Source organism: Drosophila melanogaster, chromosome 3R (genome assembly GCF_000001215.4).
Source record: "Drosophila melanogaster chromosome 3R".
NCBI classification, from domain to species: domain Eukaryota; kingdom Metazoa; phylum Arthropoda; class Insecta; order Diptera; family Drosophilidae; genus Drosophila; species Drosophila melanogaster.
The window spans coordinates 15,485,417-15,502,107 of record NT_033777.3 but is presented as its reverse complement, the minus strand read 5'-3'; the positions used below and the strand labels follow the sequence as shown (position 1 = coordinate 15,502,107).

General features: G+C 46.8%; 2 protein-coding genes across 2 annotated transcripts; both read right to left on the bottom strand.

The window, feature by feature from the left end:
• Positions 1-6,487: 6,487 nt before the first annotated feature.
• maca lies at positions 6,488-7,506 on the bottom strand. The gene has a single exon (NM_142216.3). It carries the CDS (start codon positions 7,304-7,306, stop codon positions 6,551-6,553), a length of 756 nt encoding a protein of 251 aa, NP_650473.1. The 5' UTR covers positions 7,307-7,506; the 3' UTR covers positions 6,488-6,550.
• A 1,291-nt stretch (positions 7,507-8,797) lies between these two features.
• On the bottom strand, positions 8,798-16,058 carry obe (obelus). Its single transcript, NM_142215.3, has 6 exons — positions 15,835-16,058; positions 14,099-15,780; positions 13,065-14,040; positions 12,596-13,004; positions 9,649-12,537; positions 8,798-9,587 (listed from the first exon to the last, which is right to left on the bottom strand). Exons 1-6 carry the CDS (start codon positions 15,963-15,965, stop codon positions 9,123-9,125), a joined length of 6,552 nt encoding a protein of 2,183 aa, NP_650472.2. The 5' UTR covers positions 15,966-16,058; the 3' UTR covers positions 8,798-9,122.
• Between the last annotated feature and the right edge of the window lie 633 nt (positions 16,059-16,691).

Sequence of the window (16,691 nt, the reverse complement as noted above, 5' to 3'; positions counted from 1 at the left end):
AAAGTCGTGACATTTTTCGTGCGGTTGGCAAACGGGGGCTCATTTCTTGGCCATTTCCGTCAAGTGTTGCGTCTGCGGCTGCGACACGAACTATTTACAAATGACCAGACATTTAAGCCAAATGCTTCCGGGTTGGCCAGGTTAAATGCCCGAAAATTATGCTACCTTGACATGAAAGGGCGAGAGGGCCGTAGTACAAAAAAAAATTAATGCCAAAGGAAGGAGAGACGACGTTGAATATTGAATACCCTTACAAGCTATCAAACATGAACATGAAATATATATGCAAACACATTAATTTTATGCTAATTAGCATAAGTTTGCAGCATGTAATAGGAATATGTACCTAATTGTAGGTAATAAATTGCAAATTCATTGACTAAATATAACACATTTGTTCTGAAAAATCCGATTACTTAATATTCATAGTTCCCAAAACCTAAACTTCCAAGATGAGTTATGCAAGCACTCTGACCAGTCACGGCTTGTGTAGACCGCAGGATGGTTGGCGGCTTCTTGGTGTCACTGTGTCAATTGCTCAACTCCTGGCCCAAATGGAGCAGCTGCTGCCCCGCCCAGATCGACTGCGACTTAATTAAGTTACAACCTCGAGGCGACCGGACCGAGTCGAGGACGATACAATTTCACTAATTTCCGTGCAAGGCGACACCAACAATCAGCGGCCGGCGAATGTTAAATGCTCGGCCCACCAAAAACTGGTCACGAGTTAATAAATATTGTCAGTGGGCGCACCCAGGCCGAAGTGGGCAAACATGGCCCGTTCCAGGCGTTAAAAGGCCCGAAATGAATGAATGGTCAATATATGGGAGGGCATAAATAATATTTAGGGGTTGGCTGCCACCGATTGCCACTTTCGCCTGGCATCGTCTAGCGTGTTTGAGCAGCATTTCCGCTGCGTTTTGTTTTGTTTGCTTTCAATTAACCAAAACTGGACTTGGACATCGCCCAATTGGACGGAGTTGTGGGCTCGGACTGCGTCCTGGTTCTGGTCGATGGTCGCCAACTGCCTGCTAATTGAGTGCTGGCAGACATAATGTTTTCGGAAACTGAGCAAACTGTCGAGTGAAATATGATTGAAAGTGTAAATACATATTTCATTGGCATGGGAATCAACTGGACGTAGCTATTAAAGCGGGAATTAAGTAATCATTTCGCTTCAATGGCAACTAGATTTCTATTTGATTGGGATCTAGCAATCTAGTACATGTTTACGCAATAATTTAATTTAAATGGAAGAACTATCTGAATTTCTCCGGCGTTGGAATTACTTTATCTACATTTGTGAGCATTGATAAATTAAGATTTATTTGAAATTTAATACGGCGCAATTTAGCACAATTTATGTTAATAATGGCATCTAAGATTTAGATACCAACATCACGTTTCTAGTGCCCAGTTAATCATCTCGCTTCCAACTCTTTCTGGACTCTAATTGTCCTGACACCTAATGAATCCCCCACTGACAGTTGAATAAGTCGAATGGTGCTAACGAAATTGGATTTATCCGACACTTTCCAGCTCATCGCCCCGCCGCCGCACTTCGAGGGCTTCGATGGCTTCAATAGCCACTTCTCGGAGCCGTTAAGACAGTCAGTCAGTGGTCAGTGGTCGGCGGACTTTGGATAGCCACCGGCACTTCCGACTACCCAGGGATAAACTTCAAAACGGCACCCGGGGCCCAGGGAGAGAATGGAGAAGGCCACTCGCCCACCAACTTCCCACTTTCCCCACTTCAGCTCTCGAGCTCGTACAATAATCTTGATTTCGTGGTCAATTGAATTCTTAACTTCTCAAAGCCCGACACACAACAGCCAAGGATATCTCGAGGGCGTGTATCCCGGCCACGGATGACAGTGCAAAGGAGCTGGCCAGTTGAGATGCTGGGATGCCGGGATGCTGGGCAGTAGCTTGCCAAATTGTGATTACTCAACAACAGAAGAAGAGGCGGCTGACTGACCAGAAAACGATTTGGCCGTTGCCTACTTATTGGCCATTGATTTTTGAAAAATGGACCAGGCCAGCGAGGAGAGCAGTCCAATTTGTGGGCCAATTTAATGCGTTATGATCTTTACGAGGCAAGTGTTTTCCAGGAACTGCCAGTCTGCTCCTGTCGATTACATTTTGAGGCTCTTCAAAGAGGCGAGACCGAATCATTTGCCATAACACTTTGGCAATGCCATCGTCATCCTGGCTTTCCATCCCATCCGATTCCATCACTACCGCTGCAGACTATACCCCCTTGTAGTAGTTCTTGTTTCGTGTACCAACATCTTTATGGGTAATTAAAACTTTTGCCCATTTTTGCCTGAAAGTTGGTTTTTGTTTTGCCCAATCCCCTTCCATGCCCATACCAATTGGATACCCAATCCGCAATCCCCACATCCCCATCCACATTCACTTCCTGTGTTCCTAGTCAAATTTATTGCTGTTCAATAATACCAATTTTTGGCCTTTCTTTTGCCGGAGATGCCAACAGATGTGTTGGCAAACTATTTCGCCCAGAAATAGTTTTCGGAGCACGTTTGTGTTCACACTCGAGTGTTCCACATTATTGAAATTGAAGCGCGGTAATGTGTCTGCAATTTTTGGTCTGGGCTTCCCTTTCCGCTCAACTTTTCGCATTCGGCGCTTGGCAAATTATTTTCGGCTGCCAATGTTCCGCGCTTATCTCGGCAACTTTTGGCGTTATTTGTGGCCCGAACTTTGTGCTCCGTTCCACCATGTGCAATTTCTTCATAACGATAAGAAAGGCAAATAATGGTATCGAAAAAGGAATAGGGAAGTAAAACCCATCTGAAGATACACCTTTATACCCGATATAGTTACAAAACAACAATAATTAGAGTCTGAAAAGTAATTTCCAAAGTGCCAAAGATGATGTCAAAATGTCAGATCAAACTTAATTCAATAAGCTTAGATGGAAGTTCGCCAATATATTTAAATAGACACTCAAATCCTAAATCTTTTCAGCTTAGAACTGGCTCTGGACCAACTGAAGCATAAACCTGCGAATGAACTTATTGTTATTATAAGCCAACTTTTAACCCTACCCATTGAAGAGCCCCAAAGCCGCCGGGAAAGCAGCTTTCCTGCATTATCTCCTTGTGGGGTTTTTGGTGGGGGTGGGCGGGGGGTGTGGGTGTAGCGCCTGGTCTTATCGCAAATTTTCGAGTATTAACGCATCGTGGGGAAACTTCCGCTTGTTTGCCGGGCGGCTTAGAAGACTCACGAGCTCACGCACTGCCATCACAATCACTACCCCACATCCGGCAAGACAAATTGCAGATTGGTAGACTCGGCTCGAAGGACCATCTCGCCATCTAGCCAACTCACCGTCTCTAACTCGATTCGCCTTCGGGTGCGTGGAACAAAGAAAAATCCATATTTTATTTTGATTATTTTCCGGCGCCACGGCAGGTGTCGATTTCGTGTGATTTTTCTTTGGGGCGAAATTAAATTTAGCCAGGGACTCCTCCTGCCCCCGCTCCAACCACCTAACACTCAAATCAGCGTCAATCAATTTTGGTCGCTTTCGTCAGACAAAAACAAGCCTCAGCCGCCCATGGAAGCCCAACCACCAGCGTTTCCCTTTGTAATGGGAAAAATTATTGAATTTGTCAACGACTGCCACAGGCGCTGGGTCCAAAAAAAAAAAAAAAAAAAAAAAGAATATTACGACGAAGGACGAGGACTTTAAGCTTCCCCAGCCGGAATCAGCATTAAAGAGCTGCGAGATTTATGCGACTGTTGTAGGTGTCAGGCAAACAGAATTATGTTTGGAAACGATTTTCCACCTTTGCCGTCATACATCATCGGGGGGCACAACTCCGCCACAAAGCCTGGCAAAACAACCCTCCAACGTTAACAAATTTCTTTGCGACGTTTTTAAATTTCAGTTCAGACATACACATATATATTTATTTTTTGATGGAAGGGAGCGGCTAATGTAAATCGCATGTGCTGTGTGTATGACCTACGCCTTATTTAGTGAAGCGCCCCGCACACCAGAGCCAAGTGATTTGTTGACAAAGAAATTTTTTAATAATTCACCGAGTCTGCGAGCGGACGGAAATCTCATTCGGCATAAGTGATGATGTAATTTTCGCTAAAAATTGAAAAAATCCCCACGCAAGCAGGAGCGTTTTCAGCGTTGAGGTGGGGTATTTGATGGGGGGGTTGGAGCTACTACGGTAACCCCTCACGTAAAATATGTTGCAACAATATGTTGAGTTAGAGTCGAGTCGAGTGTGTGCCGCTGACGATGATGAATGGGGCACGCATGCGTTGCACTGATTCCACTGTCGGTGTGACGGACTGCCTGACTGACAATCCCGTCACGGATTCCGGCAAATTATATGACCCTTCAGAGGTCCACGCAGCTACTTTATCATTTCGGGTGACCAAGGTCATAATGTACTCAGGTGCCACGATCGCCAAGTATGTAAGGATAATGGAGCACCTTATCCATTGGCCAGCTGCTCTACAAGCATCCAATATTCCAGCTTCATTTACTAGAACTCAATAGATTACACATTGCAGGCGAGTGAACCCTGTAATGGCTATCCATTACCGGGGACCTGCAACGGTCAACGTCAAACCCCAGGCCCAAGAAACTCCCTTGGAATTACGCTGATGACTCAATGTGTTCCTTGGGGAGGAGTAAGTCCTTCCCCCCACTGGAAATGATATTCGGAAGCTGGACAACTTTTAATGCCTGCTGTCGATGGTCATGTGCATAGCTCATTAGTTTTTGCCTAATTTGAAAGGCAGCCGTTCCCTTCCTGGCCTAATGGAATTCAATCAATTTCCATTTATTTCGATAGCGAAAGTCGCACCACCGAAGGACCCAATGAGGGCCACAAAAGTGAGGTCCAGAGACGGGAACTGAAAAATTTCTTAATTATCCTGACGTGACGCTTGTGGGCGTCTTGGTTGACAAGCTTTTTAGCCTCCTCCGCTTTTCCTTCCCCTGCCCATTTGTGGCCAGTCTGTTTTCCTAATGCTCGCGGACAAAGAAAGACAAATGAGTCGGAATCACTGCGGGAAAATTGTGGAGTAAAATACTTTAAGACTGGCAAAAATTGCACCGAAAGTCTGCGAATTGAAGGCTTTTCTTAGGATTGGAAATAATTTAAACATAAAACATTTTATAAAAACTTCTGTTGAAAACAATATGCCACAAATGTCAATAAGACAATACAACACGAGGCAAGATGGAAAAAGGAAATCCCCGAAACACTCGCAGCCAGAACGCCAAGTAAAAAAAAGGAATGAAAATGATGAAAAGCGTATAATCTGCTTATCAAGAGGCTGCAGCCCTTTTTCTTGGAGGTCTCCTCCTTTTTTTTCCTAACGCAACTAGGGAAGAACTCAACTGTTCCAAGAAAAATGAAATGAAAACTGTAAACAAAAGGGATGTGAAAATTTGATTTGCATTTCCAACACAAGATGAGACTGGAACTCAATTGTTCTCATTTTTAGGTTTCATTATGCTTTGTTGTTTGGGTATATACACACATTTTTCATAAAATTCTAGTTTTTACAAAGCGAACGATTTTCTCTAAGCTTTAAACAACTGATTTTCTTTAAAATTTTATGTATTAAGCGTGCTTTTATGCAAAATAGGAAGTCCAGGAGGCACATTAATTCAAAAGAGCAACACAACCCATACAACCCTATATAAAAATGTAGTTATTGGCAAAATCCTCCATATTTTATTGCCGAATCCAACCCAGAGTTTATGTAACTTCATTTAAACTGTGACCGTCAAAAGTGCATACCACAGTCGTGCATGAAGGGTCCTTGTAAAGCAAAATCTGTAAGTTAAATCTGAACTGGAACCAGAGACTGAAACAAGAGCAGCAGTCGAAGGGGATACCAGCTGGGTAACCGGAGGAGGAGATACCGATTCCGAGATGCAGGGGCAACTTTGCGCCTCAATTATAATGAGAAAAGCAAACGAATTGGAAATAATTTTCAATTCACTTGTTTCCCACCTACTTTCGTAAGTCGTTTCGGTTCATTCGGTTTGCGATCTTCAAATATTTATGCGCCCTTTGTTTTCATTATTTATTTGAACCGCCAATCCTTTGCATGCATCCCGCAATCGAAATCAAAACCCGAAACCGAAACCGAATCGGACGCTCCGCACCTTTTTTGGCCAACTGGTGGCCCCTGGCTAAATCGAGGTTACCAGGCGACTGATAAAGCTGTTAATGCTTTTTAGGAGCCGAGGATCTCATGTCCGTAGGAGTGGCTTGTTTGCGAACGATAAGCCCAGCTCCTGCGGCAATTTAATGAATTATTTATGTAAGGCCAAAATCAGAGGGCAGCCAAATGCATAACCGAACGAATGCGTTAAGACCAAAATTAATTGGACCGGACTACCTAAAGGAAATTGAGTATACGACAAAAGTGCAAAATCACAATTTGTTCTTCAGCTGAGGTTTAAAAAAAGGTGTTCCTTACAGGTTCTATATATATATTAATCAAATTAATCAGCAAGTTCTATCAAAAATACGCATAATGATTAGTCCGAATCTCGAGAACGCTTAGACACATGATGATCGTTCGTCCTCTCGCGACGCTTGTAGGGTGGTGGGGAAGATTTACGCTTGTCCTTATACTGGGAGCCACTGGAGGTAGAACTCGAGCCTTTTTTCTCGCGCTCCACGAACTTGACCGTCAGGGGCCGGGAGGCGCCTTCGATCATGTACCGATCCATGCCGTACTTGGCCACCTCGGCGTCGCGGACCAACTCAAATTGCAAGAAGGCCACGCCACGGGACCTATTGTTGAACTTGTGGCGCAGCAAGTTCACATCCACGATGTTGCCGTAGGTGGCGAAGAGTTCTCGTACCTTCTTCTCATCCATGTACGTGGGCAGGTTCCCCACGTACAGGCTGGAGCTGGTGCTTTCATATTCCGAAGGTCGGGCGAAGGCCACTTTCAGTCGCTTGCCGCGAGTCTCGTAGCCATCCATGCCATTCACGGCAGCAGCCGCCTGGCGTTCCGACACGTAGTCGACGAATCCGTAGCAACAGCTTATGCCAGTCCTGCGGTGGCGGATGATCTTGGCCTTGCGGATCTCACCGAACTTGGAGAAGAGACGGTGCAGCTCAGACTCCGTCATGTCCTGCGGAAGGTAGTTGAGGATCAGGTTCGTCTTCATCCGCAAATTAGGGAGAGGAGGGGGCGGATCCACTGGTCTTCCAGTTTGGAACATGCCGCGTATCCCGGCGTATCCCCAACATAGCGTCGGGACGGATGACTCCTTCTTGGTCATTTTCTCTGCGCTATAGATAGAAGCAAAGGTGAAAGATGACCGCAGAGATCTTATGCTTTCTTCGGAATGGGATCCAAATGAAACACTTGGCGTAGAAAATTTTAGAATGATTATAATATCCCAAATTGACTGAAAATTCTAAAAATACTGCAAAGCTGCCCTTCCAAATGTTAAAAGTTTTTTTTCAGAATGTGTTTGACAATGACTTCCATGACAAACAGGATAGCTTTGGTCAACAATTACTTGGTTATTTACCAACACTAATACATTTATACTTTTGTCAACTTACGTGGTGTCAAGAGTTGGCTGCCTTGAATTGAACTTAACTTAAATTCTATTTGAATAAATACAATAAAACTTCATCTGCATTAAAGAACTATTTAACACATAAATACGTATGCAAATTAAATAAATTCCGCCTTGCGAAATCGCTGATTTGGCTGAGAAGTTTGCGTGCCAAGACAAAATGAAACCCTTTATGTGCACAAGGTGCAAAAGTTTTTGAAAAGTTTTCCAGCTGTTTATTTATTTGTTTGCTGATTATGGAATTTCGACATTGCGATTCGAAGGTGGAGCACTGCACAGAGGAATGTAAAAAGTGTGCAGGTGAAAATTAAATTGGATACGAGTATTGTGCGATTTGGGGAACCGACATGGCACTCGAGGCCCATCGATTGGATCATTGAATGTTCCTTTGTTTATTGCCAAAGTAAACTTGTTCATTATTTCTTTTTGTTTTACTTAGCCTCATATTAATTAATTTCCATTTCCGTTTCGTTTATCTTGGCTACGCCGATTTTTACCTTCATGCTGACTAGACAATTAATCAAGTTTAATTACTCGACTGCTGTGGGAGGAGGCCAGCTCCTTATCCTAGTCGGCGACTCCCCGGGGACCAGCGGATCCGCATTTGCCCGATGTGGTGGCCATCTGCATTAATCACTTGAATATGCTTTCATTTCTCAGCGCCATGTGTGGGGCAGAAGGGCAGGAGTGCAGAAGCGTCCAGAAATGGTCAGGACTCGGATAAAACCCGCCATTAAAAGACGGCGCACGTAGAAATACATTCGGATGAGGTGGGTCGTTTACATATTTTCACAGCGAAAAACGTTTCTGACTGGAATATTGGGACTATTTAAAAAGCCTATTTCGGTCTTAACAACTAATTATTACTATGCATATAGGCTTAAAGCTGTTTAACCTGTTTTATTTTTTTATTTTATCATTCTTAACTTTCTTAGCTTACTTTGTCATCACCCAACTTAGAATTATATAAATCAATTAATACTAATAAAAGTTTTATTTAATGCTGTCTCTTGGTACGTTTCCTTTTTGACACGCACCATGAACTATTTTCTTCATTATACAAGTGAACGTTAGGTGCCGCCACTGTGCCACGTAGAATAAATGTAGTTAACATGTCGATAGTTATGGATGGCTAAGTGGTATTTATATTGATCACATAAAAAAATTAAATTGAAAAACATAGCTGCGCTTTCAATACAAATTTTATTAACTTTACACAATAAAAATAGTTACTTCATAAATTCATAGAAAGTGATTCATGCATGTAGGTGCTACATGGTTGGCTAACAAAGGAGCTTCGTCTCGAAGCAAGTTACTAATGATAAAAATGTTATACATGTCTTGGAGGATCACACAATAAATACGCAAGTTCAGTTTTACTACGAACTCTAGGTGATAACAGTGATTGTGGAAAACGTTCATAGGCGATATGAACTCCATTAACTAAAAGTTAAGCCTCAACTCTACAGAATGCTACGGTACACTTTAGATTTAATCTCTAGTAGGGCCCTTAGACTTCTTTTGCATCAATGATCTCGAATTGCAGGTCGTACTGCTGGTCAAAGCCCATAAGGCAGTCGGACATTAAATAAAGCGTAAGCTGTAGACGTCCAAGTCGCGGAGTTGCCTGGAACGAAATGCGGTTGGTGCAGCGCTGTCCGCGAATGGATACACGCTTCATGGCGAGGAGCTCGTCGTTGGCCTGGGAGCCCAGGGTCAGGAACCACGCTTCATTCTTGGGCTTTGGATACTTGGGGCAGTGCACCGTGTAGCTTTGTCCACCACCTCTTCGCTGTCCACTGACATTAAGCCGCTGCAAGTTTACTATGAGAACGTAGTCCTCATTGGCATGCAGGGACATCCATTCGCCCCTCGTGTCATCAGAAAGTGAGAGCGGTCGCTTGGCATACTCATTCTCCATATGCCGACCCTCTACGAATATTTGAATTGCTATCTCGGGCAAGTCTTGGATTACCTGGAAATGTTTAAAGTACCATTTGAATATCGTTCAGCAATTTGGTTAATTCGAATCGTACCTTATACATCTTTTCGATCTCGTGCTCCTCGAAGGCATCTCGCAGTGGCTTCGCCAGTACTTCGTACTCTTGTTTGCACAGCTCCTTCAGCACGGGTAGTGTTAAGTAGTCATAGTCATCGTGTGGTATGTTCAAAAAGGCATCGAGATTGTCCTCGTTCACTCCTGGCAACGTTAGGAACTCACTACCGTCGAACCATCGGGCCTGAATGACGCTCTGCATCAGTTGCTGCACAACCAGAGTCGTCGAGAGCCATCCCCGCTCCGCTGTGTAGTCCACCATGGCTTGCATCACTCGAGTGGCGTTGTCCAGAGCCGACTTTGTGTCTGTTAGGTAATCCGAATTCGGAAGGGACTGCCGTGCAAAGTGGGCCTGGAGTAGCAGGAAAGTCTTGGTGTACGAAGAATCCCAAGACGATGAGGGCGGTCTAAAGCGGCTTACTTCAGCCATTTCCTCATTGTGCTTATCCTCGTTGTGCCGAACAGGCAGCTGATCAAATTCATAGGAATCGGCTATGGCGAGGAGAACTTTCTTGGTGTTCATGCCAGGCTGCAAATCCTCCAGGAAATGCTTCATTGTGCGGTACGACAGGTAGTAATAGGAACTGATTCGCCCCAAGAATGTTGGTATCAGACATCCATCGCGCTCCACCAGACAGGCAGCGGCAGAAAGCTCATAGACCACGCGCTCAACCAGATTGGACATAAAGTTATTTACATTCTCCGGTTCTATGTCCTGCAGTTGGTAATACGACGGGTTTCGGAGCAATCTCCTGAAGAAGTACGTCCACGTAAGATAATCCAGAGCGGCCTGCTTTGACTGAACAGTTCCAGCAACGATTTCAGCGTTTATGTGCTCCGGTAGCACTCCCAGCAGACTGGACTCTACCGGGAATGGATCGTACAGAAACTTTTTGTAGAAATTCTTCTTTTCGTCGTGCACCAGAACGACGGCCACACCTTCATTGTCGAACTGCGGCCGTCCGGCTCGTCCCATCATTTGAAGCACGTCGGTAATGGGCATGTCCACGTACTTCTTCACCTTCCCGTCAAAGTATTCGGTACCTTTGATCACCACCAGATGAGCTGGCAAATTAACGCCCCACGCCAGTGTGGCTGTGGCCACCAGGATCTGGATCTTCCTATTGAGGAACAGCTCCTCAACACACTTTCGATCCTGTTCCTGCAAACCGGCGTGATGTAGACCAATTCCGAAAGCTAAGCAGAATTTAAGGTTCTGTTCACGAATATTCTGCAAGATCAGCTCGATTTCGTCTTCGGGTATGTGCAGGAACTGCTTGGGATTGGATTCGCCGGCCACAAAGGTAATCAGGTCCAGCGCCGTGAGACGCGTCTGCCGACGCGAGGACACAAAGACGATGGTGGGCTCACAGGGGGAGTAGGTGCGAATAGCCTGAAACGTGGGCCGGTTCATTGTTGCCATGCGAGGACAGTAGTGCTTTCCAGGGAAGCCATTGATGTGCACCTGGAGAGGCACTGGACGCACCGAGGGCTTGAAGTTGTACAGTCCCATCTTATTGATTCCCAGCCAGTTGGCCAGATCCTGAGCGTTAGCCAGTGCCGTGGACAATCCCACGATTCGGATAGCCCGACCGGTATGGGAACTGATAAAATTGGTTCGCGATACAATCACCTCGATGACCGGTCCTCGATCCTCTCCCAGCAGGTGGATCTCATCGATGACGATTAGCGACACGTGCTGTACGTATTCGCGGGTCTGCCAAGACCGACTGATGCCGTCCCACTTCTCCGGCGTGGTAACGATTAGTTGAGACTCTCGGATGGCCTGAATGTCGGGAGTAACGTCGCCCGTTAGCTCAACAACCTTGAGACCCAGAGAGGAGCGCTGGAAGCGTTGCTCCCAATCCGCTATGCGTTCCTTCACCAACGCTTTAAGTGGAGCTATATACACCACTTTGCACTTGGGATTCTGGTTGAGTGCCCTGAAGATGGCTATCTCCGCCACAATGGTCTTACCACTGCCAGTGGGAGCGCCTAAGAGCACATTGTTGTCGGTGTGGTACAGGCAGTGAAAGATCTGCGTCTGAATGGGATTAAAGTGCGTGAATTTGTAGAGGGATTCGTAGACAACGTTCTTGAGGCAGCTGACTGGGAGTGGGCGGAGGGGCAGAAGCTCCGTTAGTGGCGGGTGGTGTTCCGGCAGCACAAGATGTTGAAATGATAATGGAATGCATGTAGTACTTCCCAGCCAGTTATCGCTGCTCACTCGTATGTAGTATTGTGGCGGCAGTGGCTCCTTCAGAGGAATGGTCATTACCAGCTGCTGCGACTGGCCACTCATCACCAACTTCCGGGTGACCTGAAACAGCTCCGAGTGGTAAATGTAGTTCGACTCCGGATCTTCAATCCACAGCCAGAAGCTTTGGCACGTCTTTCCATGAACCCGGTCGTTCCATGTGAAACTGGGCCAAATGTCCACCTTGATTCGCAGCACCGTTCGAGTAATTGGCTGCAGACTTGCTTCCACTTCCAACAAGGGTAGTTCGTGCGCCGACCGGATAACCAGGTCTGCGTAGGTATTGCTGCGAAGCCACTCCTTTAGCTCGCGATGCTCCATATCCCTCAGCCTATAGACACTCAGACCGCGTCGTTCAAGTTTGTCGATGGTCTCAGCGTTAATGGTTGGGAACTGTTTTAGGTGGCAATCAAAGTCCCATTGGCGACGTTCAAACATCTTGCAAAGCTGCAGCATGTTTCCCGACAGTACTGCATTATTCTGGCGCAGTACAATGGAGAATAGCGCTCTGCTTATCCTTCCTATATTCGTGGTAATATATGACATGTCGGAGCTCAGTGAAAAGGACTTCACGTAACCATTGGAAAGATATGTCTGAATCAGAATGTTCACCTAGCAAATCAAAACCAAATTAAGCTTGGCAAAAGCATTGCAAAAGATCAATTGTTACCTTGCCGTGTACATTCTCACTTCCTCCGTATGGCTTTATCTTACAATAGGCGTTTTTCAGTTCGTCCAATTCCTCCATCTCGTCATCGCGTACCTTGAGTTGCTGAAACTCCTGCGCCTGGGAAATCATGGCCAAAATCTCAGCCTGGGTCATAAATGGCTTCATCAGCTCGTTAAAAGTTTCCACAGTGTCGTACTTAATGTAGAAATAAGATGCAGTGCGACCTAAGTCCGTGATGTTCATGTCCATGGTGCGCTGGTTAAACCGCATCATTCGAGCCTTGTCCAGACTCATCGCTGCGGACATGATAAGAGCACGGCGGCGGGCTTCCAGCGTGGGATCCTTCTCCAGCTCCGAATACTCGATACCGTACACGTGAGGATTTATTCTCATGCGCACAAACAAGTACCTTTATAAAATGAAGAATATTAACAAATGATCCATCTAATGAAGTTCTGTATCAACTTACGTGTAACTGAGCCACTCGATAGCTTCGTCCACATTGGTAATTGTGCCAAGACCAATTTCCGCATTCAGATTGTCGGCCAGACAATTGACGAAGTTGGACTCGATGGGGAATTGATTGGTCAGCAGCGACAGGTAGTGATTCAGCTTATCATAGCTGGTGATGATGGTACCCACTCCACTCTTGTCGAACTGTGGCCGACCGGCGCGTCCAAAGATCTGCAGCACATCGAGTATGCCCAGGTCCACAAAGCTACCATGCTTGGCATCGTATATATCTGTGCCTCGGATAATGACAGCGTGAGCCGGCAGATTGACACCCCAGGCAAGCGTGGCCGTGCAGACCAGCACCGAGATGTGACCTTCGACAAAGTACTTCTCAACCATCTGACGATCGGCGCGTAGCATACCCGCATGGTGCATGGCCAAGCCGCAAGAGAATAGCTCCACCAGTTGCTTGTTCCGACTTCTCTGTATCGAACGCGTTGCAAGTCCGTGAGCAGCGGAATCCTTGGGAAGAAACAGGGCACTGGTATTGTTCTGCTGGGCCAGTTCGCGAATCACATTTGCCGTTCGCACCGTGGCGTTCCGGGCGTGGACAAAGACCATAATCTGATGACCTTCCTGTACCATCTCAACGCACTTTTGGTAACAGCACTGGTCCATATCAGCGATCTGCTGCAGCTGCTTCACCGACTTGATGCCCACAAAATTGGTGTCCAGTGGAACAGGACGGAAGCGCGAGTCGAAATAAAATAGGCCCTTCATAGGATTCACCCGCAGGAAGTGAGCCACATCGATGTAGTTTGGAAGGGTTGCGGATAGGCCAACGATGCGAATCATTGATTGCGAGGACTCAACAAGGCGGAGGGTTCGAGCCACCAATGCCTCCACAACGGGACCTCGCTCACCGTGCAAAAGATGCACTTCATCAATGATGAGTAGCTCTACCAGGCTTATCAAAGCCACGTCGCCGCTGCCTGGAAAGTAATATTGTTAGCATATATTGCAAAAAAAAAAATAGAATATTATTATTACCCTTTCTGGTTACCACATCCCATTTCTCCGGCGTGGTGACTAGTATCTGGGTGGCAGCCATTTCCGCCTTGGTCAGCTGTATATCACCCGTCAGTTCACGCACAGCGATTTGTAAAGATTTCAGGCGCTTCGAAAAGTTATCAACCATTTCCGCGGCCAATGCCTTCATGGGCGCAATGTAGACGATCTTGAATTCGTCCCGGTTAATGACTCCCTGTTCCAGGTGGCAACGGATGGTGTGCACAATGGAAAGCATTGCCACGTTCGTCTTTCCGGCTCCCGTGGGCGCGCAAACCAGCATATTTTCATTGCTGTGATAGGCAACCGGAAAGACCACTGACTGGATGCGATTCAGCTCCTTGCAGTTGGCAAAGGCCAGTCTACCCACGTCGTCCAATTCTTCGATTTGAACGCGCTTGTTGCCAACAGAGAGCGGAGGTGGCTCACTCGCTGGGATCTTGACCTCCTCCCACTGTTTGTTATCTATGCGCTGTGCGTTATCGGGCAGAGTGATTCTGCTGCCACCTATAAAGCCAGCGTGCTGTTTCGCCAGCAGCTGGCTGTCGAACACATAGGGATAGTGGATGGGCTGGTTGTACGAGGATTGTTTGTATTCCGCCTTCGCCGCCTTAGTGCTGAGCAACAGAGGCTCCCGCTGCGCTGCCTCCAAGAGCTTTCGCTGGTGCTGCATGCGCAATTGTTGAACGGAAACGGCAACCGCACAATTCGGATCATCCTCGGCCTCTTCGTCCTTAATGCTTCGCATAATGCGTTGCAGTTTCTTCTCCTCCCGCCGCTGCATTTTGCTCAGCTGCTTCTCCTGGGCCGACTGAACTACGACGGCGCTGGCGACGGTGGGACGCCGCTCTGCAGCTCCACCACTGGCAGCCGCCTCCATGCGCTTCTGTTTCACCTCCATGACGCGGCGGGATCGTGTGGCGAACTGATCTAATTGGCGAGCGATCTTGTCCCGTTCCATGAGCAGTTTTTCTACTAATTCAAAGTAATCAAATCCTAGGATTTCCATAAGTTCATTTTGCAACACCTCGCTGCTGCGCTGGGAACCGAGAATGTCGCCGACGCGAATTATTAGGTGCTCGTCGTCCAGCTTTGCGGAGATTTCAAGCAGAGTCTGCAGTTCTGGACTCAACTTGGCGGCTTCCGAGCTCGTGGACGCCACTGGGGCGGCCTTGGTTGTGTGCTTCATAGAGAACTTGTTGACAGTTCGGTTTTTGAGTAGCGCATCCGGCGCTAGATCAGTCAGCAGGCTGATGTCCATCCACTCGGAGGGCGTGCACTTGACATGTATATGGGCGCCCCATAGTGGACCCACTCCAGGCACCTTGTGATGCGTCTGTCGCCACCGCTTGAGCGCGGATCTTTCGTGATCCTCCAGCAGATCGCCGATGGCCTGGACGCAGTCGTGAATTTGGGTCTTCTTGCGATCGAAAGTCTGTCCGAACATGCCGTGTAGCCGCTGTGTGGTGGCCACCAGGAGCACCCGCTGATCCAGCAGCAGCCAGAAGAGGAAGAGCGCCGCGTGCTCCACCACCTGTGGCTGCTCCTCGTAGCCCATACACTCCTGCACCAGATTGCGCAGCTTCTGTAGCTGCACCTTAGCGGCCGGCTGCTTTTCGGTTGGCATCTGAGCCAGCAGCCGTGCGATGGTCTGCTCCTCCTTGCTGGAGAGGAGCGGAATTGAACGAAATTTCACAGGTGGTGAAATCGCTACTCACTTTTGGCTGTTCGTCGTCGTGGAAGCAGCAGAGGTGGTTCTCGCCTGCCGCAGGACGTTCAAGCGCCGGCTACGGGCCTCCAGCTCCGTCTTGGCGCGCAGAGATGCACTCAATCGTGGCGGCTCCCACATATTCAATAGATATTTATGACTAGAGCTGGAGTTAAGTTAATGTTTACGTTTATTCAATTCCCAAAGCGCAGAGTGGGCAGGCTTCTTCTTCCACCGAAAATACTGAAAAATACTAAAAGCGGTCACACTGATGAAGGAAACTTGCTGGTGTTGCCACACTTTGGAAAATATGTTGAATGTCGAATATCGTAAGTTTAAATTCAAATAGAAGACCGTTACAAATACGCCTGCGGCATTAAAATTAAGTGCAATGACTAAATACTTAAAAATTAGGATAAAATAAGAAAAATTATTACTCTGACTAGCGCACAAACTATGTAACAACACCCAATATCGTCCGTATTCATTCTAGGGAAATCAGTAGTCCTGCCACTGACTGTTGATGACTGTTGCTCACAATTTTAATATGCTTAACTTGCCACTTGCCAACTAGATTAAGAAGTTTTACAACCTGCGTCCAGCTGCTTTGATTTGCGGCTGCCAAACGACCCCCGCCCCAAACAACCCCAAAATAAACCCATAAACTTGTTGCGCAAGCTGCAATTGTCTGTGTGCTCTTACTTAATATGCGCTCCATGTTCACATGCCCACTGGAGTCCTCGTCCTGGCTATTCATCCGCCACACGCTTCATTGACCACTTTGAATGCCAGCATCTCAAAGTGGGCAACTGTCCTGCAGCCGATGAGTATATAAAGTCAGGAGCCGGCAACTCGGTCCTTTCATTT

Bases quoted from the DNA above. Each gene is read 5' to 3' on its own strand.
- maca (NM_142216.3), bottom strand. From the start codon at position 7,306: ATGACCAAGAAGGAGTCATCCGTCCCGACGCTATGTTGGGGATACGCC.
- obe (NM_142215.3), bottom strand. From the start codon at position 15,965: ATGTGGGAGCCGCCACGATTGAGTGCATCTCTGCGCGCCAAGACGGAG. The intron at 12,538-12,595 runs GTAACAATTGAT...TTGATTTGCTAG, and splicing joins GTGAGAATGTACACGGCAAG to GTGAACATTCTGATTCAGAC. The intron at 9,588-9,648 runs GTACGATTCGAA...AAACATTTCCAG, and splicing joins AGATCGAAAAGATGTATAAG to GTAATCCAAGACTTGCCCGA.